Raw genomic sequence first — 27,634 nt, 5'->3', positions numbered from 1 at the left:
TTATAATTATTTTTAAAAGTCATTACTCGCAGGAATACACATTCTTAATAAAAACATTGTTGAAGATATCTGTAATCAGTGAATTTGCATTTACAGATAGCAATCTACTACTAACTAGTGAAAAGAGTAATGTAATTACATGGTTATCGGTGATGTCAAAAGTACCTATACTTAAGTACAAAATCTGTACTAAAAATAAAAAAAGATGTCATGAGACAAGTGTATCGAGCACCGACTCCAGCGATACCCACGTGCTGTCTGACTAGCACATGGCTGCATTCAAATGCTTGTGCATAAATTTGACATATTTTGGAGGAAAACATAAATGCACAATTAATTCAACTAAAATCGTGACATGTCTTAGATTGTTAAATGGCATAAGTCTGCAATCTTAGTCTGCAGGAGCTGCGTGCTTTAAAGGCAATGTGTGAAGAAGACTCATGCGTGCTGTGTAGTATATGAGATAACAGAGCAGAGCACTTATCCAATGTGCAGCGCATGCAAACTATATATTTAAATAATTACATCACAGCATTTGCGCTTTAGGGATCACACTGGGCCATGTAGCAAACTGTTAATCCGGAGAAGTAAAGCTTCCATCAAAACACACATCAAAATAAAAGCTAGATGCCTGAAATTGAAAAAATGGCAACAAAAATATTAAAACTGTATAGTAAAATGTTATATTCACTGTAGTGATAGTAGTAGTAGTAATAATAATAATAATAATAATAATAATAAACAATAATAATAATTAATAATAATAATAATCATTGGTTAAAAGTTTTAGGAATTAATTTTATTAGACAATATTTTGATGATTAAATACAAATTTAAAATATAAACTTAAAAGCATGGAATTCTAAAAAATTAAATGGAAAAACAAAATGAGAAACACTTGGAAGACACATGCATTTTGTTTTAATGTATTTACATTGAAAATAAAATTTAAAAGGCTAAATGAGTGTGTTCAGTAGCACATTACCAAATTAGCATATTTTTGCTATGGTAATTGGGATCGAGAACCGTAAAATTTTACTGGTATCGGTTCCGACTACTGAAATGTTGGTATTGTGACAATACTAAAGGTTACTAGTGACAATTTCCATTTCTGATTTCAGCAATTGAATTACAGCTAGAATTTTTATTTTTGACATCTGTAATTTATTTTTCAGTAGTGGCAAAGTTCATTTCAGATACCTGTAATGTAACTAGTAAGAACACCTTTTAAGATATCTTTATTACTGTTCAATTTTATGATATCTGAAATCCACTCAGTAACTTGTTCGTGTCATCTTGGACTTACAGTGATTCCTAGTGGCCTAGATGCTGCATCATTCAAAATCAGTAGTTTTCAGTTACAGATGCCATTGTAGAAATTCACAATCAGTCATGATTAGTTAAATCCAAGAGTGAACGTGTCCAATAACAAGTTACTGAGATTAAGCGAGTAGTATTCAGCTGGTCATGTGATACAAAAATGTCAGCCCCTATGAGGGCGCCCCTTCCCCATGTTTTTATAAGGTTACTGATATGACTAGAGTCCTCATCTCATGTGAGTGCTCATGATTTTATATACAGTTGAAGTCAGAAGTTTACACACACTTAGGTTGAAATCATTAAAACTCATTTTTTTAACCACTCCACAGATTTCATATTAGCAAACTATAGTTTTGGCAAGTTGTTTAGGGCATCATCTTTGTGCATGACACAAATAATTTTTCCGACAATTGTTTGCAGACAGATTGTTTCACTTAATTGACTATATCACAATTCCAGGGGGTCAGACATTTACATATACTAACTTAACTGTGCCTTTAAGCAGCTTGGAAAATTCCAGAAAATGTCAAGCCTTTAGGCAATTAGCCAATTAGCTTCTGATAGGCTAATTGGAGTCAATTGGAGGTGTACCTGTGGATGTATTTTAAGGCCTACCTTCAAACTCAATGCCTCTTTGCTTGACATCATGGGAAAATCTAAAGAAATCAGCCAAGACATCAGGAAAAAAATTGTGGACCTACAAATCTGGTTCATACTTGGGAGCAATTTCCAAACGCCTGAAAGTACCACGCTAATTTGTACAAACAATAGTATGCAAGTATACACACCATGGGACCACGCAGCCATCATACCGCTTAGGAAGGAGACGGATTCTGTCTCCTAGAGATGAACATAGTTTGGTGCGAAAAGTGCAAATCAATCCCGGAACAACAGCAAAGGACCTTTTGAAGATGCTGGAGGAAACGGGTAGACAAGTATCTATATCCACAGTAAAACAAGTCCTATATCAACATAACCTGAAAGGCTGCTCAGCAAGGAAGAAACCACTGCTCCAAAACTGGCATAAAAAGCCAGACTACAGTTTGCAAGTGCACATGGGGACAAAGATCTTCCTTTTAGAGAAATGTCCTCTGGTCTGATGAAACAAAAATTGAACTGTTTGGCCATAATGACCATTGTCGTTTGGAGGAAAAAGGGTGAGGCTTGCAATCCGAAGAACACCATCCCAACCGTGAAGCATGGGGGTGGCAGGATCATGTTGTGGGGGTGCTTTGCTGCAGGAGGGACTGGTGCACTTCACAAAATAGATGGCATCATGAGGAAGGAAAATGATGTGGTATATTGAAGCAACATCTCAAGACATCAGCCAGGAAGTTAAAGCTTGGTCGCAAATGGGTCTTCCAAATGGACAATGACCCCAAGCATACCTCCAAAGTTGTGGCAAAATGGCTTAAGGACAGCAAAGTCAAGGCATTGGAGTGGCTATCACAAAGCCCTGACCTCAATCCGATAGAAAATTTGTGGGCAGAACTGAAAAACCAGTTCTGTCTGGAGGAATGGGCCAGAATTCCAGGAACTTATCGTGAGAAGCAAGTGTATGTAAACTTCTGACCCACTGGGAATGTGATGAAAGAAATAAAAGCTGAAATAAATCATTCTCTCTACTATTATTCTGACATTTCACATTCTTAAAATAAAGTAGCGATCCTAACTGACCTAAGATGGAATGTTTTCTACGATTAAATGTCAAGAATTGTGAAAAACTGAATTTTTATGTATTTGGCTAAGGTGTATGTAAACTTTTGACTTCAACTGTATGTGTTTCAAAATTACAATTAATTTCTTTAGGAGTAAAAGCTATTTAATGGGGGGAAAATACCTTTAAAAGTGACCCTTTTAAAAGTAATGCAAAGTCATTTAATAGTTTGCAGGATTGTTTCCCTTTCATGTAAATTAGGGAAGAAAGATCATTCCAAATTTAAAGACAGAACATAAGATTTGGGTTTAAATTGATGCTAGCGCTTGTCGTTTGATGACTTGAGAGACTGTGGAAGACATGACAACATTTCTGGAACATGGTGAGCAATGATACTCCCTGGTTATTACGGTGCATTCTGGGATTTTGCGAGGATTCAACATTTACTCGCACTGGAGTAATTTTGCGAGCGGGACAGTCCTAGAAATGGACTGGTCAGTGCCCGGACTACTGAACTAGGGAGCTGATTTAGATGCATCTCTAATCTGTATCAGAGACTACTTCTCATTTAAGGTTACTAACTCCTGTCCTCCTTTTCGGCAGCCGTTGTGTTTGTCGTCGATGTCTCCGCGTTTCTCTGCTCTTCTGTGGTTGGAGGAGCTGCAGGCTGAGAGCGAGATCAGAGAGTTCAGTCTCATCGGCGCTATCCTCAGAAAGGGGGCGGTATATCTACACCTGGAGGTGCCTGGACTCGCTGAAGGACGGCCGAACCTCTTCATTGGTGAGGAACACCACCCAATTTGTGCCCCCCTAACACACTTTTTTTTTTCGTATTACTCATACAACTCTGAAAGTAATGTATGTTATGACCTGTACACGTTTGGCAAAAATTCAAGCATAGAAATAATGTTGTCAATAACTTGCAATATACTGTGAAATGTAAACAGCAGGGAAGTAGCTGTTTTGTTTATCACATGTAGTCTACAATACTGTTCAAAAGTTTTGGCAGAAATGAAATGTTGTATAGTGAGGATGTTTTTAACAGTAATGCCATCAATAATTTTTATTTATCAATTAACTTCATACAAAGTGCAGTAAAACTCAGTCACTGCACCTTTATCTTAAAAACATAAAGATAATTGAGATGCTTTCCATTTATTATGACAGATAAAACATAAAAGGTTTCTCTTCTAGTATCACTCCTTGTGTTCGTGACGTTTCAAACTAGGGTATTGAGAGCAGTACAGAGCTAGAGGTGTTGATTTTGATTCATCACAATGGCATTATACATTTATGCTAGTAGGTGGCGACAAATGAATGTCTTAGATGTGTTATGATCGGACCTCGTGTTTTGACCTTTAGCCTTGGCAATAGGTTCTCTCTTTGTGGGCCCTTAGACCCGGCCATGGTTAGAAGTACATTTTTAGAGCATTGACATTTGTCCATGCATGATAAGTTCACAAATCAGTATCAAAAATATTTTTAAATCACTATACCTTTAACTTGTTTTGCCATGGAAGCTGGCATGCCACCAAGAAACATACATTGTGAGAGCAGAATGAATTAAAGAAGCCAAGAACCTGCAAACTGTTCGAGATGGATTGTAGTGCAAGCTCATTAGATTAATTACGTACTTGAATGCAGGTGACGTAAACACATTTGCATTTACACCTTCATTGAATGTGGTCAAAACCTGTTCCCAATAAACTCCCTCACTTGGTATTTAACCTTGTGCGACCCGGTGTACACATACGTGGACGTGGTATTTTGGCTTTGCTATACGCAAGGCATTATTTAAATCCATTTAAACTGACTGATCTCAGTTCAGGACACTGGGCTGTCAGTAAAGGGTTAAACTTTCGACGGACATGAAGTCATGATGTGACGAAACAATTTGGCGCAGATCACCACAGAGTTTGCCTTTGGGAGAAACGCCAACAAAACTACATCTGGTAAGAAACCACATTAAGTTTTTACATTGAAACTGGAGTCTCTAGTTTCATCCGATGTGCCATTATGAAAATTTCAGTTATTTATCGCGAAACGCCATTCTGCTAAACACAACGACCACTGATGTGGACTGTAGTGCTATTTTTCCCTTAGAAATCCTATGTTTACTGTGAATTTTCACACTGAGAATAAATGCATTCATCCAAAAACTGAAAAATGTTGTTTTCAGAGGCTTTATATGGAGTTACAATGAAAATAAGGTGCATTTCGAACTGTTCTGAGACCAGTGCAGACAGACAGCACACTGGAGGTTAAGTCATTCACTAAATAGGGAGCAAGGGAGCAACATATACCTTTCTGTGCAGTCATTCACTCCTAAAATCAGGCTGCAGATGATGTTTGGATCACTCAACATGTTTGGCAGACATGGGACACTGGTAATCAGTACATAGATTCAGAATTTATAATGTATCATTTTATTTTAACATGATTGACAGTGATTGGATGATGCTGGACATTACTTTGAATCAGAATTAATTATGCTAATTTCTGATGTAATGTCTGTAACGTCTCAACATGTATAATCGACACTCCTGGAAACATCATAAACAATTTGATAAAACAAATCTGACTTTCTATATCTTGGTATTATTTCAAATTTCACAACTTGGCCCCGCTGTCCACATGAGGACATACTCGTTCCGAAAAACTGTTTGCTCTAGAATTGTTATTTTTTGCTTGTTTATTAGGTGCTACTAGTTACAAATCAAAAGAAAATGCACACAGCAGTCACGCTTGGGTCTCAGGAGGGTAATTTGGCTTTTAAAGTGCTATGAAATTGTGATCAAATCACCAAAAGGGGGCCTGTAAAGTGGGTCTGTAAAGTGGAGAGTGACTTTTTTTTTTTTTTTTTATTCGTGAGATTAAAAAGTTTGACTTTTTAAAAATGGTTTGTTTCTTTGTGTTTAATCCTCCTATAGGTGATAAAGTTGTTCTGAAGAAACCATGTAGTGCAGAAATTGTAGTTGAGTATATAGCTTATGTCATGGAGGTACAGTTCACTTAACATTTCTCTCTTCACATTATGCTACAGTTTTAGGGCTGCAACTAATGATTATTTTGATAATTGATTAATCTGTTAATTATTTCTTCAATCGATTAATTAAACAAAAAAGCCAAATTCCTTTTTTTTGTGAAAAGACATTACCTGTTATTATCTTAAACCAATGTTCTCCTAACTTTGTGCAAATTGAGAGCTGTAATAAATACAAATGTTAATGTACACTATACAGTACATTGTGTGCAAAAACATTTTAAGTAATTACATCATAAAATAAATTGCATATTGCTTTTTAGATTATCAAAAAAAACACATGCATTTCGCTATATTAGGCCTCCCATGGACACTAGAACACCATTTTCATCCACTGAAAAAGGAGCGTTTCAAAATCGCATACTACTGCAAAACTCTGACATTAAGAAATCAAGAATTATGAGAACTTTCAGAATTAAACGTAGTATTGTGCACGTGGCCTAAATAACATTTATTAAAAATGATAAAGAAAATCAAGACCACGATCTGAATGTTAACTGGCAAGTGGAAGTCTGTCCTGCAGGAACACAGACATTCTCTCCTATGAACATGGTGATACTTTGTTGTAATCTCCGTAACCTGTTACAGTTACATTGCTTATACCAATATCATTTTTTGTGGTATTCGTGAGATTTCAATATACGTTTTTTAGAAATGTAATTTTAACAGCCGTAAAGTGACGTCACTGACAGAGATTGTCTGATTTTAGTAATTGCAGTCCTAAATAAATGTTTGTGTAATGCATTGTTCTTGTGAAAGACACTTTGAAATGTTTCCTGTGATTTGATTGACAGCTGTTGGTAAGTTCTGATCATTGATTGTCACAGATCACAGAAGAGGATGTGAGTTTACGAGTGAACTCTGACTTTCAGAATGGGTATCTTGGAGAACCTCTAGATGTGGAGTTCACCTTCAACAGGTGCTGCTGTCTTCCCCTTTACAACACTTTCATTGCTTATATCATGTCTAAACTGGAATTTTGGCATGGAATGTGTTGTTATATCCAGGTTGACCATGAGGAGGTGCCATTGTGCTTTGGAACAGACCAAACATTTTGGAGACAACAGTAAGAAACAATATACTGTAGATTCTAATTATAATACATATACAATGCTATTAGCACATTTTCAGCAATGGCTGTGAGAGATGGACTTTTTTAAATCCAGGTTTGGCAGGTTTTTGACTGAGCGGGTGCGGTTCGCTTACAGTGTGCATTGTGAATGCAAAACGCTCCAGATTTACCTTATTTCTACAGTAGTTAAATTAGTTTAATTAACAATGCAATTAATCATGTACAGTGACCAGTATGTGAATTCTGTGATAAAACTACATATTTTTGCTACCATCAGAGCAATTCAAGCTTGAAGTGCATGTAACTTGGTTTTACCGGCCATGTCAGCAGGGGGCAGTCTAAGCCGGTCACACAGGATGCGTTCTTGACAAGCTGGCCGAAGCACAACAGAATACGGGGATCTCGAGATGTGATTTTCAAAGTTTCAACTACTTTTCAGTTAATACAGTGTCCTAGAGATGCAGGGTTTTACTTTTTGCAGACAATACTTTTTGTATGGTCTGATAAGTGCTTTACTTGTCTTCCACAGTAGTGCAATAGATTTCTATCTAAATTATTATATTTATAGACATACATATTTATCATTATTTTAATTGTTACATACAGTACTGTGCAAAAGTTTAGGCACTTGTGAAAAAAGTTGCATAGTGAGTGTCTTCAAAAGTAGTGTCATGAATAGTTTTCATTTATCAGTTAACGTCATACAAAACATAAAACACAAAAAAGCGAAATCAGTGTTTGGTGTGACCACCTTTGCCTTCAAAACAGCACCAATTCTCCTACACAGTTTTTCTTGGTTGTTGGCAGATAGGATGTTCCTAGCTACTTGAAGAATTCACCACAGTTCTTTTATTTATTTAGGCTGTCTCAATTACTTCTGTGTCTTCATGTAATCCCAGACTGACCCGATGTTCAGTGGGGGGCTCAGTAGGGGCCGTGACATCTGTTGCAGGGCTCCCTGTTCTTCTATTCTATTCAGTTAGCAAAAGGAATGGTTGGGAGTCTAAAATGTATATTTCCTACTGACACTAAAATTGAAGAAATGTTTTTGTAAAACATCTTATGTGCCTAAGACTTTTGCACAGTACTGTATTTATATTGAATCTTTATTTGGGGCCTTTCTCAGCAAAAAAAAAAAAAATATATAAATGCGATTTAATAAGATTAATTAATTGGCATGTCATGTAATTAATTTGATTACAAATTTAAATTGATTGACAGCCGATATATGTAAAGGATAATGTGCAGTTAGCCGGTTGTTACAAAATAAACCCTAACAGGGTGATCAGGACTCGACGCGAAACGGACAACTCTTGTATCATCCTGAAGGGGTTTATTTTGCGATAACAACAGACTGTAGATTATCCCACTTATATGGCTACTAACCAAATAAATAAATACATGGGCATACAATATTGATTTGCGTTGAAATTATGTAATTATGTGAGAAGAAACAAATCGCTGAACAGCTGAAATCAACCTCCAGTTTGCATTGGCGTGCTGTTGGTGTTTACTTTGTAAAAATGACCGTCTGACTCCTCATTATTCAGACTATTACAAGACTACTTGCCAAATATATAAATAAATGCACATTAAATATTGATTTGAGTTTGAATAATTTGAATAAATAAACTTACTTGGAGATCGCACAGTGATCCAAGATGTAGTAAAAGATGACTTGCAAATACCCAGATGACTTCTATATAAACTCAGCAAAAAAAGAAACGCCCCTTTTTCAGGACACTGTATTTTAAAGATAATTTTGAAAAATCCAAATAATTTTACAGATCTTAATTGTAAAGGGTTTAAACAATGTTTTCCATGCTTGTTCAATGAAGCATAAACAATTAATGAACAAGCACCTGTGGAACGGTCGTTAAGACACTAACAGCTTACAGACGGTAGGCAATTAAGGTCACAGTTATACAAATTTTGGACACTAAAGAGACCTTTCTACTGACTCTGAAAACACCAAAAGAAAGATGCCCAGGGTTCCTGATCATCTGCGTGAATGTGCCTTAGGCATGCTGCATAGAGGCATGAGGACTGCAGATGTGGCTAGGGCAATAAATTGCAATGTCTGTACTGTGAGACGCCTAAGACAGCGCTACCGGGAGACAGGAAGGACAGCTGATTGTCCTCGCAATGGCAGACCATGTGTAACAACACCTGCACAGGATCGGTACATCCGAATATCACACCTGCGGGACAGGCACAGGATGGCAACAACAACAGCCCGAGTTACACCAGGAATGCACAATTCCTCCATCAGTGCTCAGACTGTCCGCCGTAGTCTGAGAGAGGCTGGACTGAGGGCTTGTAGGCCTGTTGTAAGGCAGGTCCTTACCAAACATCACCGGTAACAACGTCGCCTATGGGCACAAACCCACCTTCACTGGACCAGACAGGACTGGCAAAAAGTGCTCTTCACTAATGAGTCACTGTTTTGTCTCACCAGGGGTGATGGTCGGACTCATGTTTATCGTCGAAGGATTGAGCGTTACACTGAGGCCTGTACTCTGGAGCGGGATCGATTTGGAGGTGGAGGGTCCGTCAGCATCGGACTGAGCTTGTTGTCATTACAGGCAATCTCAGTGCGGTGTGTTACAGGGAAGACATCCTCCTAACTCATGTGGTACCCTTCCTGCAGGCTCATCCTGACATGACCCTCCAGCATGACAATGCCACCAGCCATACTGCTTGTTCTGTGTGTGATTTCCTCCAAGACAGGAATGTCAGTGTTCTGCCATAGTCAGCAAAGAGCCCGGATCTCAATCCCATTGAGCACGTCTGGGACCTGTTGGATCGGAGGGTGAGGGCCAGGGCCATTCCCCCCAGAAATGTCCGGGAACTTGCAAGTGCCTTTGTGGAAGAGTGGGGTAACATCTCACATCAAGAACTGGCAAATCTGGTGCAGTCCATGAGGGGGAGATGCACTGCAGTACTTAATGCAGCTGGTGTCCACACCAGATACTGACTGTTACTTTTGATTTTGACCCCCCCCCCCCCCTTGTTCAGGGACACATTATTCAATTTCTGTTAGTCACATGTCTGTGAAACTTGTTCAGTTTATGTCTTAGTTGCTGAATCTTTTTATGTTCATACAAATATTTACACATGTTAAGTTTGCTGAAAATAAAAGCAGTTGAAAGTGAGAGGATGTTTCTTTTTTTTTTTTTTGCTGAGTTTATATACATTGGCGGCCAAAAGTTTGGAATAATTTACAGATTTTGCTCTTATGGAAAGAAATTGGTACTTTAATTCACCAAAGTGGCATTCAACTGATTCATTTTTTTAATCAAAACTAGACAGGCCCTATTTCCAGCAGCCGTCACTCCAACACCTTATCCTTGAGTAATCATACTTAATTGCTAATTTGGTACTAAAAAAATCACTTTATCATTATATCAAACACAGTTGGAAGCTATTTGGTTCGTTAAATGAAGCTTAACATTGTCTTTGTTTGTTTTTGAGTTGCCACAGTATGCAATAGACTGGCATGTCTTAAGGTCAATATTAGATCAAAAATGGCAAAAAAGAAACAGCTTTCTCTAGAAACTCATCAGTCAATCATTGTTTTGAGGAATGAAGGCAATACAATGCTTGAAATTGCCAAAAAAAGATTTCTTACAAAAGTGTACACTACAGTCTTCAAAGACAAAGGACAACTGGCTCTAACAAGGACAGAAAGAGATGTGGAAGGCCAGATGTACAACTAAACAAGAGGATAAGTACATCAGAGTCTCTAGTTTGAGAAATAGACGCCTCACATGTCCTCAGCTGACAGCTTCATTGAATTCTACCCGCTCAACACCAGTTTCATGTACAACAGTAAAGAGAAGACTCAGGGGTGCAGGCCTTATGGGAAGAATTGCAACAAAAAAAGCCACTTTTGAAACGGAAAACAAAAAGAAAAGGTTAGAGTGGGCAAAGAAACACAGACATTGGACAACAGATAACTGGAAAAGAATGTTATGGATCTTAACCCCATTGAGCTTTTGTGGGATCAGCTAGACTGTAAGGTGCGTGAGAAGTGCCCGACAAGACAGACACATCTATGGCAAGTGCTACAGGAAGTGTGGGGTAAAATGTCACCTGAGTATCTGGACAAAGTGACAGCTAGAATGCCAAGGATCTGCAAAGCTGTCATTGCTGCATGTGGAGGATTTTTTGATGAGAACTCTTTGAAGTAGTTTAAGAAGTTCTGAACATTTATTTTCAAATTGTAATAGTTATTTGTCACGTTATTAATGTCCTGACTATACATTGTGATCAGTTGAATGCCACTTTGGTGAATAAAAGTACCAATTTCTTTCCATAAGAGCAAAATCTGAACATTATTTCAAACTTTTGGCCACCAGTGTATATACACCGATCAGCCACAACATTAAAACCACCTGCCTAATATTGTGTATGTCCCCCTCGTGCCGCCAAAACAGCGCCAACCCGCATTTCAGAATAGCATTCTGAGATGTTGTTCTCACCACAGTTGTACAGAGCGGTTATCTGAGTTACTGTAGACTTTGTCAGTTTGAACCAGTCTGGCCATTCTCTGTTGACCACAGCCATCAACAAGGCGTTTCCATCCACAGAACTGCCACTCACTGGATGTTTTTTGTTTTTGGCACCATTTGGAGTAAATGCTAGAGACTGTTGTGTGTGGGGAAAATCCCAGGAGATCAGCAGTTACAGAAATACTCAAACCAGCCCATCTGGCACCAACAGTCATCCATGTGATTATCTAATCAGCCAATCGTGTGGCAGCAGTGCAAAAAATCTGCAGATATGGGTCAGGAGCTTCAGTTAATGTTCACATCAACATTCAGAATGGGGAAAAAATTTGATCTCAGTGATTTGGACTGTGGCATGATTGTTGGTGTCAGATGGGCTGGTTTGAGTATTTCTATAACTGCTGATCTCCAAATCACCAAATGGTGATAAAAACAAAAACATCCAGTGAGCGGCAGTTCTGCAGATGGAAATGCCTTGTTGATGAAAGAGGTCAACAGAGAATGGCCAGACTGGTTCGAAATGACAAAGTCTACGGTAACTCGGATAACCGCACTGTACAATTGTGGTGAGAAGAATAGCATCTCGGAATGCTATTCTGAGATGCAGGTTGGCGCGCTTTTGGCGGCACGAGGGGGACATACCCAAAATTAGGCAGGTGGTCGTAATGTGGCTGATCGGTGTATTTTTATGTTTTTTGAGGCAAATCTCGCAGTCCTACGATTAATAATTATAGCAGAAAAACAGTTCGTAGTAACAAATAAAAGCTATTTAAAAAATAATAATAATAATAATATTTCTAAAGCAATGTAAAAAAAAAAAAAGTAAATAATAGTATTATAAGTTTAATAGAATTTTTATATAAACACACAAATATCATGGTATTGGTTCCTTGTTGATAGTTTCAAGTGTAACGTTAGAGACCTTGTAAACATCAAATGGAACATGAATTTACATTTGAACTAAAAATACCCAAATGTAAAGTGGTGCAGCCTCATTTCAGGAAACCCCTAAATCTAAAACATTTGAGTTGTTTTGTATGGAGGAACATTTGTTTAGATTTGCTGTGTGTTGTGAGTTCTATTTCCCAGCACGCTCGCACTGCAGCCGCCGCAGTGGAGTGGAGAGTGGAAGACACAAGAAGACGACAAACATCTGCCAGAGGAGGTGAGGGAGACTGAGAATGTGTCTACGAATTCAGCACTTCCACGCACCAAAAGACACAAACACACCTAGAACCAATAGGTTGTAATCATTTAAAGGAATGGTTCATTTAAAATTGAAATGAGTAATTATTTCTTCATCCGTCTTAATGTTGTTCCAAACCCTGTTGTTGCTGTGTTGATTAAAGAATCCTGCAGCTCTTTTTCACACAAAGATGTAGTTCACAGTGACCGTTTTCTCAGATCTCATTCTCCATCCCATGTATTTAAACTGGCATGCGTTGCAGCAGGTTTGACGTCAATGATGCAAAACAGCATTGGTTGGGGCCTGGGTATCTCAGCGAGTATTGACGCTGACTATTACCCCTGGAGTCGCGAGTTCGAATCCAGGGTGTGCTGAGTGACTCCAGCTAGGTCTTCTAAGCAACCAAATTGGCCCGGTTGCTAGGGAGGGTTGAGTCACATGGGGTAACCTCCTCGTGGTCACGATTAGTGATTCTCGCTCTCAGTGGGGCGTGTGGTAAGTTGTGTGTGGATCGTGGAGAGTAGCATGAGCCTCCACATGCTGTGAGTCTCCACGGTGTCACGAACAACGAGTCACGTGATAAGATGTGCGGATTGACGGTCTCAGAAGTGGAGGCAACTGAGACATGTCCTCCGCCACCCGGATTGAGGTGAGTAACCGCGCCACCACGAGGTCTTACCAAGTAGTGGGAATTGGGCATTCTAAAATGGGAGAAAAAGGGGATAAAAATAAAAACAGCATTGGTTGTAATGTGTGTTGTACTTGATGACTTGTGCCATATTCTGCCATAGTCTGGTGGTACTGATCAACAGTAGTGTAGATCTGATATTTATCTGTGTTTTATTGATTGACAAAGAGTGACGCAACCACTCAATCAATGGAAGGGCCTTCTTCACTGACTGTCGATATGGTGTCGGTGGCCACACAAACTAAAACAGGTAACTGTATATGAGTTTGCTTTAAAGACTGTTAGAAAAACAAGATTCTGTGATGTATTTAGTTTTTAGCAATTTTATCTGTTCACTTTTTTTTCCTTTTTGAATTACTCTGCCATGATTCTAGACACATTATGAACATCCCTCTATTTTCAGATTTGCCAATGACTGCAAAGCGCATCCCAACCCCTGGCCAGGTCTTCAACCGGCAGCTGAATTCTGCCCAGAAAGAGGCAGTTAAACACATTCTGAGTGGAGACTGTCGCCCCACACCCTACATTCTGTTCGGCCCTCCTGGCACGGGCAAAACCATTACGCTTATAGAAGCTATACTGCAGGTACTCCACAACTTAACTAGCTGGAAATCTGCTCGTCAGAGTGAGTTCTTATTAGATAAGTTTCTACTAAACCAGAAATGTTCAAGAATTCCACACAGTTTTTGTCTATATGGTGTGAGCTGGTGGATGTCTACTGTATCTGTATGTGCAGGTGCATCACCGAATCCCCTGCAGTCGTGTGCTCGTGTGCACGCCCTCAAACAGCGCTGCTGACCTCATCTGCTTGCGCTTACATGAGAGCGGATACCTGCATGCTGCCAGTCTGGCCCGCGTCAATGCCACCTGCAGGCCAGAGGAGGTGCTGTACTGTCTCTGTCATTGTAGCCGCTCACTTTCTAAAGATAATCATTTGATTTGCTGGTTTAATGAAATGTCAGAGTAAAAGCAGACAGCAGGTCTTTTATCAGGCTGTCGGAAAACAGATTGTTTACAAGGTGTTTAATAAGTGCTTTTATAAATCATACATTTATATATATGTTTAATGAAAGCCGTCGAAAGAATGAGCATCATTTAGCCAAACAAAAAGGTTATGAATAATTTCTGGACTTAATAGAACAAGGAAACAAAGGAAGAGAAAAGGCTGAGAGGTTGTGGATATAGTACATTTGTAACTTAAAATGATGGTCAGTTACATTGTCTTTTGATTTTCATGTCAGAAATGTGAAAGTACTCCGATGAACTTTACACAATAATTCGATTCTGTAGTGATGCAGTAAATGTTGTGTGATGACATAAATGTTCTCTTTAAAAGCCTGTGTTTTTATATGGCTGAGTACTGAGCACCTATGAGGGGACGTGTTGATTAGAGAAAAAATTATTTGGGAGAATAAAAAAACAAATTATTGCTTTTATCACGCAAAAACTATTTTACTTCTGAGTGCTCTCATAAATTCCTGCACCTGTATGCTCTGTGGGCTGTTGTATTTGCAATTTGCCGGTGCTTTATTTAGCATTATGACATAAGAAAAGTGAGAAGATACAGTGACTTACAGAATTACGCCAGTAGGTGGCGACGAGTGTTTTATGAGCGAGTCATTGAAATGAACACATGACAACCCACAGAATCTCTGGTGAAAACGCAAATTGAGCTTTTTGAGAGAGAATGCCAAACTTTCATCGGGGCATCGCAGAAGTTGGTAAAAGATAATTGCCTGGTCCTTGAGTTATTACTTATGTAATGCATTATAACACCTGAGAGGCATTTCTAATGGTGATCGTTGTGTTGTGTAGTCCATGCCAGAGGAGTTGCGTCAGTACGCCAGAGCTGGAGAAGATATTCGACATGCCAGTTTTCATCGTATTGTTGTCAGCACTTGTTCCAGCAGTGGAATGTTCTACCAGATCGGCTTGCGGTGAGACACATCAACTATTCACTCTTTATTATGTTCATCAGACTGTCAGTTAGTTCAAATCTGCAGAATTTTGAATATCAAATGAAATATATGAAATACATGTTGATGTTGATATACATACTTCATGTTTTTATTCACAACTATACTTTATAAAATATTGCGCGTGTACAGTGGGCCCCCCCAAAAATTTATTTGGACACTTAAAGGTGCTTTATGTAAGATTGACAACAAGCGTTTGAAATGGGTACTGCAGTCCAAATTCAAAATATTGGAGAGTTGTCTGCCCCGCGCATGACTCTAAGCTCATGCGGGTTGCCAGAATGTTGACACGCAAATTAGCCAACTCAGCATCCGTTTTAAAGGATTTCTGGGCTTTAAGCTGTCTCCATCTTCTAAAGGCATCTCCAGTATTTATCCTTGTTTTACTACGCCTCTGGTCATGGTGGTTTTTAGATGGATGGTGAGGCTTTTTAGGTTGGGTGGAATCTGTTATCTCTGATCCAGTTTGTTTGCTGCTTCCATGGCTGCAGCACGCAGTGTTGTTTGCCTGCAAACTTGTTCAAATCTGGCAACCCGGCGGTGTCGAAATACTATTGGTGAGTGGGCAGTGGGCGGGATCACACAGGCCAAAACATAAACGGAAATTCCAGCCAGGAATGGAAACTTCAAAGTAGAATATACTGGCTGTAGCATTGTTAACAGAGATGCCAGTATTTCAATTTGGCTTATTTCAACTTTGCTAATTTTCTAATGACATATTATGGTCATTTTATGATTTAGTACAGTAAAAAGTTACATATAGCACCTTTAAAGGAATAGTTCACCCAAAAATGGAAATTCTCTCATCATTTACTTGCCCTCATGCCATCCCAGATGTGTATGTCTTTCTTCAGCAGAACACAAATGAAGATTTTTGGAAGAATAATTCAGCTATTTTGGTCCATACAATGCAAGTGAATGGGTGCTGAAATTTTGAAGGTCCAAAAATCATATGAGTCAGCATAAAAGTAATCCAGACGACAGTGGTTAAATCCATGTCTTCAGAAGCGATACCATAGGTGTGGGTGAGAAACAAAACAATATTTAAGTCTGTATTTACCATAAATTCTCCTCACTGCCCAGTAGGGGGCGATATGTATGAAGAATGTGAAGCACCAAAAACAGGAGAAAGTGAAAGCGAAGGAAAAAGGACTTAAATATTGATCTGTTTCTCACCCACACCTATCATATCGTGTCTGTACACATGGATTTAACCACTTCGTATGGAGAACTTTTATGTTGCCCTTATGTGGATTTTGGAGCTTCAACATTTTGGCACCCATTCACTTGAATTGTATGGACCTACAGAGCTGAGATATTCTTCTAAAAATCTTCGATTATGTTGATCAGAAGAAAGTCATACACATCTGGGATGGCATGAGGGTGAATAAATGATAAGAGAGTTTTCATTTTTGGGTGAACTCCCTTTTAATTCTCAGAAATATACTATAATTGTGGCATTAAATGAAAGAATATCAAACATGCAATGGCTTTTAAATAACTAGTGTCAAGGTGATTTTTAGTGGATGTATGAAGTCATTTCCCCTCAAGTTTAAACTAGACGAGTCACCACAGGTGTAGATCAGTTAACTATGAACTTGTTCCTCTAATGTTCAACAACCATAATGTGTCAGTATTGTTTTTGTGGGGTTTTAAATGATAACTTCTTTTTGTGAAATGTTTTGCTTGAAAGGTGTGCTTGTATTGCAAGCCTTTTTGACATTTAATCTCTTGCAGTATATGAATTATAGACATGTACATGTTCACTTGTTAAAATGGCAATTATTGATATCGGCAATGGAATTACTACTAGTGCTAATTCTTGATGTGATTTAAAAATGGGAATTTCAACCAGCAAAAAACATAATTATTGTAATATGTAACTGCATTTTCACAAGTAGAATTTCACAATGATTTGTCATTCACTCCTGTTCAAAACACAATTACAGATCTCTATAATTAATTTTATGCTAGTTGAAATTCCACTTTCACATATTAGCAATGTACAACCCCAACTCAAGTTGAAATAAGACACTGTGAAACAGGAGATGTTAAACAGGTGAGGCAATCGTCTTACAGTTTTTGAAGGAGCCTTCAAATAAAGCCTAGTACTTCACAAGCAGTGATGGGCCATGGCTTGCCAATTTGCCAACAGATGCATCAGCAAATAATCCAGCGTTTTGAGAACAATGTTTCCCAAAGACAGATTGGAAGGATTTTGGGCATTTCACCCTCTACAGTGCACAAGATAGTTCAAAGATTCAAGGAATCTTGTCAAATGTTTGTGCATAAAGGGCAAGACCGAAAACCATTTCTGAATGTTTAACTATGCAAAGGAGAAGCTATACATCAACACTGTCCAGAAGCGCTGGCAACTTAAAGTAGAACAGTAGAACAATGTTTTTTGGGGGTGTGTCAGTGTCAGTAACTCGCACATCTGTGAGTGATTATGTACAAATTTTGGAGCAACCAGAATTTTCATCCAGACCATGCCAACTTTTTTGGGGTGTATTGCAATCATCTGATTTGACATGAGTGTATATTTTCAAAATGACCATTAAAGATAAAACATGAAATTGTTGTTGTACTGCTTTCTGTATAGCACAGGGTGAACAGAATTTACAAATCACAACATTTTGTTTTTATCAGCATTTTCCAACAGTCCAAACTATTTTGGATTTGAGGTTGTACTACTTTGGTAGTAAAAACTATAAATTATATTAATTCCTGATATCAGAAATAGAATTACTACTTTTTTCTTTTTCTTTTTTTACTAGTTGAAAGTATATTTTTCACTTAAAGAATTAAAGTTTTTACTGATGTAGATGTAGTTACTTACTGATATCAAGATTTGCATTTTAACTTGTGAAAATGTAATTGTAGATATCATATCCTGCATGTGATTGAATGTTGAAAGGTCTTGTGATTAAGTGCTGTCTTATTTTCAAATAAATGGCACATGCTTAGATTTATTTTAATTTTTTAATCTAATGCAACAATAGTTTAAAGGTCTAAATACTACTTTGTGCCACTGTATTTAGGTACATGTGTGTTCTGTGTTTTTTAGTGTTGGTCATTTTACTCATGTGTTTCTGGATGAAGCTGGTCAGGCCACTGAACCTGAAACTCTGATTCCTCTGGGTTTACTCTCAGAGGAAAGTGGACAGGTAATACCTAAGTGTTTCTGTTCAAGGTATAGTTCACTCAAAAATGAAAATCCTCTCATCACAAAAGGAGATGTTAGGTGGAATATTTTTGGAGCTTCAAAGTGTTGGACCCCATTGACTTGCATTGCATGGATATATTTACATCATATCACCATCAAAATATCTTCGCTTGTGTTCTGCTGTAGATTGTACTGGCTGGTGATCCGAAGCAGCTTGGGCCGGTGGTGAAGTCCAAACTGGCTGCTGCGTTTGGACTGGGAGTTTCATTTCTTGAGAGACTGATGGGAACTCAACTGTACAGCTGCAGTGAGCGAGGCTACAATCCACTAGTGGTGAGGAGATGAGATCACCTTCAGTCCAGTCAATAAACCAAACCTGCTCTCCTCTTAGTTTTGTTACTTAAGGTCGTCTATATGATGGTGTATTTCTTAACTTTGACAGAATTAGCTTTCAGCAGATATGTGTGCATTTCAAATCTGTAGTCTGTGTCTTCTGACTAAAAGTTCCAGGAAAGTTCATGACTTCACAGAGATTCACGAGATTGTTGAATCAAATGCTTTTTAGAACAAGAACATACCCGTCCCTGCATTCTCACCAATGCTGATGATGGCTTCTCAGGGCACTTCGAAGGGAGCACGATCCATGCGTTGGGGTCGTTCCAAACAGAATTTCCTTTATGAATTGCTTAGAAAGTGAGATTCTGCAAATGACCGTTATCTCCTTCAGCCCTTTTAAGCTCTCACAGCGGAGGGTAGTTGTTTCTCTTGTGAAACATGAGCTGAATTTTCAAAGAACATATATAAGTGAACGGCGAGTAGGGCTGTTGAGCATTAGCGCCACTGTGCGGAAATGCTAAAATAACACACAGAATACATTTTTACACAGGTCTTCTGAACACTCCCCTTGTCTGCACTCAGTGACTCTCCTCTTTATTTCATTGTAAATGACTTGAGCGAAGCCTCTCTTTTATCGACTATTGTTCTAAACCAGATCATTCCGCAGGTGACAAAGCTGGTGTATAACTACCGATCCCACGAGGCTTTGCTGGAGTTGCCGTCGCGTCTGTTTTATGCCGGCGAGCTATGTGTGCGCTCTCAGAGAGCTGTTGTGGATGCGCTATGCCACTGGAACAGACTTCCTACTAAAGGCTTCCCGCTGATCTTTCATGGAGTCCGAGTGAGTGCAGACACGAGCGTTATGTATTTGCCTTCATGCGTGTGTTTTTGTCTAATGCATTCTGTGGATTATCTTTGGAAGGGAACGGAGATGAGAGAGGGCAGTAATCCATCCTGGTTTAATCCTGCTGAGGCAGTGCAAGTGATGATGTACTGTTGCCAGCTAGCAAAAAGACTGTACAACCCCATACCAGCCACAGACATTGGCATCATTGCCCCCTATAAAAAACAGGTGAGCCTTTGCACACGGCACAGATGCAATTAAAGGAATGTTCTGGGTTCAATAAAAATTAAGCTCAGTTGACAGCATTTGTGACATGATGTTAATAACCACAAAAATTAATTTCGACTCGTCCGTCCTTTTCTTAAAAAAAAAAGAAGCAAAAATCAAGGTTACAGTGAGACACTTACAATGGAAGTGAATGTGGACAATTTTTGGAGAGTTTAAATGCAGAAATGTGAAGCTTATAATTTTATAAAAGCACTTACATTAATTCTTCTGTTAACTTGTGTATTATTTGAGCTGTTTATTTGAACTGATTTGTTGACATTACATCACGGTAACGAAGTTGTAAAATTGTGTTTAACTTTCCACAGATGTGGTTAGTAAGTGATTTTATCACACTAAAATCATGTTCACTCAATGTTTATGTCTTGTGGTAAAACTTATGAAACAGTGAGTATTTTAATGTTTACAGATTGACCCCATTGACTTCCATTGTAAGTGCCTCACTGTGACACAGATTTGTGCTTTTTTTTTTTTTTTTTAAAGAAAAGGAAGGAGTCGTCATTTGGGTCACGTCTTGTTCTGTATTCTCACAATAATCCAGGTTTCAGCCTTTTGAGACTCACGAGATATTTTGTGAAAGTGGTAGAAGCATTAAAGACAATCCACCGAGTCTCGGCATTTGCATCCATTCATCTGTCCATCTATGTTGTCAGGTGGAGAAGATCCGAGTGCTGCTGCACCGGGTAGGGCTGGCGGATGTGAAGGTGGGCTCAGTGGAGGAGTTCCAGGGTCAGGAGTACCTCGTCATCATCCTGTCTACGGTAACTAGTGAATTCTGTGAATTGTGGAAAAGGGTACATCCATCAATGTTTAGAGTTATGAGCAAATGGGATGTTTAATTGTAGCTTGCTGAGGTCAAAATTGAGCTCTATTTGTTTTGTGTCCTTCAGCAAGAAGCGCAATACACGTTAATACTGATGCTATTTACCATCGAGTCTGATACCTTTCTCAAATGGCGTTTCCATGGGTGTGGACCATGATGATAATGAGCGTTCATGTGTTCCATATTAATGAATGTTTGCAATTCTCTTACATGAACAGATTTAACATACAAATCTGGTTACTCCCAATTTACACACATATTGACGAAAGTTTCATGAATGAGACCCAGTGTACGTTCTTTGTTGCAAATTTTTGTTGGCAGAAATTACATTTTTAACATGCGAATGGGCTAAATTAGTATTTGCTATTTACATTTTTAATCAGTAATGCAGGCAAAACTGTACAGCCCTGACTTGGGGTGATCGTGCTTGCTCCTGGCCTAGATAGAATATCAAAAAAGAAGACTCAGTCCAAAATTTGCAATTAGATGTTTTGAATTGAACTGATTCATCAGTCATTAAAAGTCAAACAATAGCGGTTGTAGACCAGGTTGGGGCCAGTTTTAGAGGGGCAATTAAATTAAACCTTAATGAAATGACATTTCTCAAACAAGATGACAAAAGATTGACCAACAAAAATCAAGCTAAAAACGATCCATGAATTAAGGCGCATGATAAACGTTTAAGTCAGTACACCCCATACTAATCTTGCCATGTTCTGTAGAAATGGTGGTCTTAAAAAGTGGGTTCAGTTATAGACAACTGATGTAGTTGACTTCACACAGATGAAAAAACAGATTGTAAAATATTGCAGGTCCGTTCTAATGAGGCCTTGCTGAATGAAGATCTGCAAAACATGCTGGGATTTCTCTCCAACCCCAAGCGTTTTAACGTTGCCATCACACGAGCCAAAGCGCTCCTCATCGTTGTTGGAAACCCACATGTGCTGATCAAGGTGAGATTTAAGGCCCAATTTAGTAAAAAAAAAAAAGTTCACCCCAAAATGAAAATTTTTATTTTTTAGTCATCCTTCTGTCATTCCAGACCTGTATCATTTCTGCTGTGGAACTAAAATTGCATAAAAAAAATCAAATAAATCCTTATAACGGAACTGTATAAGGACTAGGACTGACAATGTCTTAAAAAAAATACAAAATAAAAAAAGCACCAAAAATTTATCATAATAGTAACCAGAGGTGGAAAGAGTACTGAAAAATAATACTTAAGTAAAAGTACTGTTACTTCTTAAAAAATGTAGTTTGAGTAGAGTAAAAGTACCTGTCCTAAAAACTACTCAAGTAAAAGGGTAGCTCATTTAAAAGTACTCATGAGTAGTGAGTATTGAGTACTGAGTTGCAAAAGCTACCCCATTCTAATAAAAACTGTATGCTGCAGTTTAAAAATGCTGCACACATACCATAATTCACATTCCCTTTTATAGCTGTTTGCCAGAAAGAATAAAAAATATAGGTATTTTATAGGTGTTTGTGATTGACAACTTTTCAAATACATCACTTCTCTATGATACTGTAAACATTACATGAATCTGATGGAAAAAATACAAATAAAAGGGTGACATGATTACAGAAATGTATGAAAAAAGAAAGTTATTTTCAATATCATAATGTATGAAACGATTACATTAAAATCAGTTTGTGTGTAGGGTCTAAATTTCCCTTAATGCCGACTGAGTTACTGTTGTGCATAAAACATGTTCAAAACAATGCAAGGAATGCAAAAAAAAAAAAAAAAACACTAAAAAAGCAGGGTCAATTGGCACGTCATGTCGGCACAATAGAGGCGGTAGAGCAGTTGTTTGGAACAGGGGCCACATCGGGCTTCAAAGGAATAATTCACACAAAAATGACAATCCTCTTCTCATTTAGTCACCCTTATGCCAACCCGGATGTGTATGACTTTCTGTCTTCAGCAGAATACAAATTAAGATTTTAGGAAGAATATCTCAGCTCTTTTGGTCCATACAATACAAATGAATGGGTGCCAAAATTTTGAAGCTCCACAAATCAGAATAAAAGTAGTCTAATCCATGTGACTCCAGTGGTTAAATCCATGTCTTCAGAAGAGATTCGATAGGTTGGGTGAGAAACAGATCAATATTTAAGTCAGTTTTTACTATAAATTCTCCTCCCTGCTCAATCAATCTCCAGTTTAACTTTCACTTTCTTCTTTTGATTTTGTTGATTCACATTCTTCATGCATATCGCCATCTACTGGACCGAAAGAAGAATTTCTAGCAAAAATGGACTTAAATATTGGTCTTTTTCTCTCCCACACCTCTCATAACTCTTCTGAAGTCATGGATTAAACCACTGGAGTTTTATGGATTACTTTTGTGCTGCCTTTATGTGCTTTTTGGAACATCAAAATTTTGGCATGCATTCACTTGCACTCTATGGACCTACAGAGCTGAAATATTCTTCCAAAAATCTTAATTTGTATTCTGCTGAAGAAAGTCATACATATTTGGGATGGCATGAGGGTGAGTAAATGATAATGAGAATTTTTATTTATGAGTGAACTATTTCTTTAAGTAGCACATGGGGGGCTACATTGTCCTCCTTTTGAGATACACTGTTCTACATTGATTTCGTTCTTGTATCTTTTAATCCCAGAAATAGTTGTGTTCTCATTCTAATGCATGATGCACAATTTTCTGAAGTTTGTGACTGGTGGAATATTCTGCCTGAAGTATTGCTCTGCAAATGTTGATACTTTTCTATCAGGCATTAGAAAAAACATGATAAAGGCAAAGCATAATTATAAATTATTTTATCATCATTAACAGTCTCTCTACATCAGGGGTCAGTATTATAAAAAAAACAATTTTAATAATAATGTCACTGTTTTATTCTGTTACATTAATACTTTTAAAGCTACTCAAGTTATTCAGCCAAAAGTAGTGAGTGGTTTTCTGGTTTCCTTGTTATTATTGTTTGATTAATAGCCTTTATGTGACATAGTCTACTAGACGGTGCTCTGTTCAGTTACATGTACACTTTAAGTCCGATATTTTGATGCAAATACGCTTTTTGTCCCACTGTTTATGTTCACTTTAGATCAAACCGACTGCATTTACATTAAATCCTCACCAAGACGGGCATTGGCGGAATTAGGAAGTGTATTTGATCGTTTAGGCGCGTACCCGCATTAGCGCACACACATTAGCCGCCTGTCAATCAAACAGCATGCAGCTACAGACGTCAGGAAATAAAAGTAAATCTTTTATATTTTATCTAGATCAACCAACCAGTGGTTGTTTTGCTATCCTGATCGATGTAATGAACACCCCTGGTTTAGATGTAGAACAGAGGCTCAAAAGATTATTATCGGTATCGAGGACATCTCTCTCTCTCTCTCTCTCTCTCTCTCTCTTTTTTTCAGATAAACATCAAGATTGTTTTATCGCCCAGCCCTATTGATAACACTGCCTTAATCTCTCACATCAACCCAATAATCTCAGTGGTAGTTAAATTACAGGCTACATTACAGACACAGAATCTAGTACGCAGAAATATGAAATTTACCTCGATATGTTTCTTCAAAATAGAGGCAGGATTAATGCTGATATCTGGCTTGAGCAAGTTAAACTCACATGACACGATCAAGCAATTGGTCTTTTTCACTAGTGAAAAGCCCTTTCAGGTGAGGCCGTGACGTTCAGGTGTTGAAATGTGTTTGAGGCATCCTCCACATCCATAACAGTTGGTGCCAGATCTGCAGCTGCCGTTCAAGGTTTTTACATGCGATTCGATTTGACAGGAGTCACAAGACTCTCCCTAGCCAATCATGTTGATAGATAAAAATAAAATCAGGACAGGGAAGTAGAACACAGACAGTGGGGAAAAAAGCGCATTAAAAGTACAGTTACAGCACTTAAAATGTACTCAAGTGTACAATTTTTAAACTACTTAAAGTACAATTCCTGGGAAAATCTACTTAATTACAGTAACGTGAGTATTTGTATTATACAGTAACATGAGTATTCGTTACTTTACACCCCTGATAGTAACAAAACGGTAATTGAAACAAGTTTTGAACATAATCTGCATTCAGCTTTTGTAATAATTCACTTCACTCCATTAGTCAAATCCTTCATATATTCAAGCTCTGAGGATCATATCACTCCAGGTTCTCTGCTCATTAAGAGTCGGCCAACACTGAGAGATCAATTGAGAGAGTTGCTAAGTTGAGACCAGTCTCGACAACATCAAGTCGGTGAGTTGTTTACTTGAAAAGCTCTGCGACCGGATCAGTCTGAATCACAAGTGAATAATGTGAAATGCCTCGACCACTTCATTGAGGAAAAAAATAATGAACCATTTACTCAAGTCGTTTCATGAAGAATCGTTTCATCGCGAATCAGACATCATTACTGTTTTTTCTTAACTTTGAAATAAGAAGGAACTGGATGTTTTTTTTTTTTTTTGACCGTAAGTTTTCCAAAATGAAAGTACTTGAGCATTTTTGGGCTGCCACCTGCAATTTTTCACACACAAATTTAAAAGCTCACCATTCAGACGTACTGTGGACTAATTGCAAAATAAAAAATTGGTCTCATTTTTCAGAAACAACCCCCATATGAAAAAAAGACTAGTTTTTCATAAATAATATTAATTGTTAACAATCTTGAATAGAATGAAAAGTAAAAAAAAAAAAATGAAATTGTCCTAAATTTGTTAGCATGTAATTCTGGTTCTGTTCACTCTATCTCCCTGCAAAAAGTTTTTGTTCCACTAGATGGCAGCAAGTACTAGGAAAATGTTTTTCCTCTCATCTTCCAGCACAATATGCAGATCTGAAATGTAGGTGGCGCTCTAACGCATCTCAGCCCTCACAGATGTGCTCGTCCATAGACATTAAGTCTAATTTTCAGTTCATGCATCACCCCAATAGTTTCATCGAATATCTCGGCCTCTGAGTGGACTAGAAGCTCAATCTAAGATCATCCCCTTTGCGATAATTTTATAATTATAATTTTATTTATTTATCACACATTATACATTTGCACATATACAGTGAAATTCTGTTTTTTTTCACATATCCCAGCTAAGCTGGGGTCAGAGTGCAGGGTCAATATCTCGGCCTCTGAGTGGACTAGAAGCTCAATCTAGATCATCCCCTTAGAAATCTAAGATCATCCCCTTTGTGATGATATATATGATATGATACATTTTTATGATCAGTTGTCAACATGTTTTTCCAATGATTTCTTTAGCATGCTTTTCCTTCTGGACTGCATATTTTGTTCTAAGACATACAAATATTTTGTTCAAGATATAAAATTGAATTATTCACAGAAAGCTCACAGACAAGTAAAAATTGCTCATTTTGTAGAAAACTGCCTGAGGTAAGAGCAGATTGTAGCTATTTTGGGCTTACATCAGCAGTGATCAGCATATAAAAGAGACGTTTGTATTTGATTTCTTATAGGAATTTAACTTTGTGATTCTTTTATAAAAAAAAAAATTGAACTGTGGTATTAGGGCAACAAAAAACTATAGTCGCATTCCTGAGAATGAGAGCTTTCATTTGATATATGACCTCCCTATTTAAAGGTATAGTTCAACCAAAATGAAAATTCTCTCATTATTCACTTACCCTGGTGTATGACTGTCTTTCTTCAGCAGAACACAAATGAAGATTTTTAGAAGAATATAGATCTCTGTCAGGTCCTTATAATGCAAGTAAACGGGTGCCAGCACTTTGACGGTCCAAAAGTCACATTTAGGCAGCGTAAAAGACTCCAGTCGATCAGTGAATGCCTTCTGAAGTGAATCGATACGTTTATGTAAGAAACAAGACGATAATTAAAATGCTGTGATTGTGCTGTGATGTTCGGTATAAAAGCACTTAATTTGGAAAAATATACAAGCCTAATTGTAATACAAAATTAATTGTTCTATTTTCATTTGATTAAAGTTTTAATGAATGCATTTATTTATGTACCCATTTTAATGATAACATGTAAATAAACTTGTTGAATAGGGAATTCAGAAAAACAAAACAAAAAAACTGTATTGTGAGTACCGTTATTATAGCACCAGACCTGGTCAGGAGCGCATGATGATTGCTGGCATACATAGTTAGAAAAGGATGTGTGTTGATTTGTGTGTGTGTGTGTGTGTGTGTACATGCGTTACAGGACCCATGTTTCAGTGCTTTACTGCAGTACTCTCATGATAACAGAGCGTTCCTGGGTTGTGACCCTCCTGTGAGTCTACATGCCACTCGAAGGTTTGTCACTTTAAAATGAACTGAACATGAATTCATAATGTTCTATAAATAGTGATGTCTTTAGGTTATGCTGTTTTATTCTCTCCTTATGTCAGGAATAAATTATTTTATTTTTTTCAGGATTCCCTCTGAAGAAACCTAAACACCTCTGTGCCCACAGCTTGAAAAAAAAGTCTAAAATCTTGTGATTTAATAAGTACTTCATACATATGCTCTTGTATTGTGATTTGTAATCACTTCATATGCTCTTTAATAAATAAATAACTCATCTTGCCACATAATCTTGTGGTTATTAACCTCCTCCATACCTCACAGAAGGACCATGCAGTATTGGGATAATCATAAAAGGGCTACATTATATAATCACTGAAATGTGTTTTTGGTTCCTGCATTGGCTTACTTGTGAGTGACGTGCAAACCATGAGTCAAACCAATGATTTGCTCCTTCACATCGCACTCTCGAATGCTGTTGGC

At 37.9% G+C, this 27,634-nt stretch overlaps 1 protein-coding gene across 1 annotated transcript in view; it reads left to right on the top strand.

Moving 5' to 3' along the window:
* The window catches only part of mov10l1 (Mov10 like RISC complex RNA helicase 1), a 39,334-nt gene extending 11,905 nt beyond the window's left edge, over positions 1 to 27,429 (top strand). The window contains exons 10-26 of the mRNA XM_051697203.1: positions 3,581 to 3,758; positions 5,908 to 5,978; positions 6,848 to 6,939; positions 7,028 to 7,086; positions 12,680 to 12,768; positions 13,646 to 13,727; positions 13,881 to 14,062; positions 14,214 to 14,360; positions 15,293 to 15,414; positions 18,521 to 18,620; positions 18,806 to 18,952; positions 19,623 to 19,796; positions 19,878 to 20,027; positions 20,738 to 20,845; positions 21,720 to 21,860; positions 27,069 to 27,160; positions 27,281 to 27,429. Of these exons, the coding sequence (XP_051553163.1) occupies positions 3,581 to 3,758; positions 5,908 to 5,978; positions 6,848 to 6,939; positions 7,028 to 7,086; positions 12,680 to 12,768; positions 13,646 to 13,727; positions 13,881 to 14,062; positions 14,214 to 14,360; positions 15,293 to 15,414; positions 18,521 to 18,620; positions 18,806 to 18,952; positions 19,623 to 19,796; positions 19,878 to 20,027; positions 20,738 to 20,845; positions 21,720 to 21,860; positions 27,069 to 27,160; positions 27,281 to 27,302 (1,956 nt within the window). The 3' untranslated portion in view covers positions 27,303 to 27,429. The remainder of the gene's footprint in view (positions 1 to 3,580; positions 3,759 to 5,907; positions 5,979 to 6,847; positions 6,940 to 7,027; positions 7,087 to 12,679; positions 12,769 to 13,645; positions 13,728 to 13,880; positions 14,063 to 14,213; positions 14,361 to 15,292; positions 15,415 to 18,520; positions 18,621 to 18,805; positions 18,953 to 19,622; positions 19,797 to 19,877; positions 20,028 to 20,737; positions 20,846 to 21,719; positions 21,861 to 27,068; positions 27,161 to 27,280) is intronic.
* Positions 27,430 to 27,634: the final 205 nt, after the last annotated feature.

This window comes from Myxocyprinus asiaticus, chromosome 5 (assembly GCF_019703515.2).
Source record: "Myxocyprinus asiaticus isolate MX2 ecotype Aquarium Trade chromosome 5, UBuf_Myxa_2, whole genome shotgun sequence".
In the NCBI taxonomy this organism is placed as follows: domain Eukaryota; kingdom Metazoa; phylum Chordata; class Actinopteri; order Cypriniformes; family Catostomidae; genus Myxocyprinus; species Myxocyprinus asiaticus.
The sequence above is the reverse complement of the archived record's forward strand: the minus strand, read 5'-3'. Positions and strand labels throughout refer to the sequence as shown.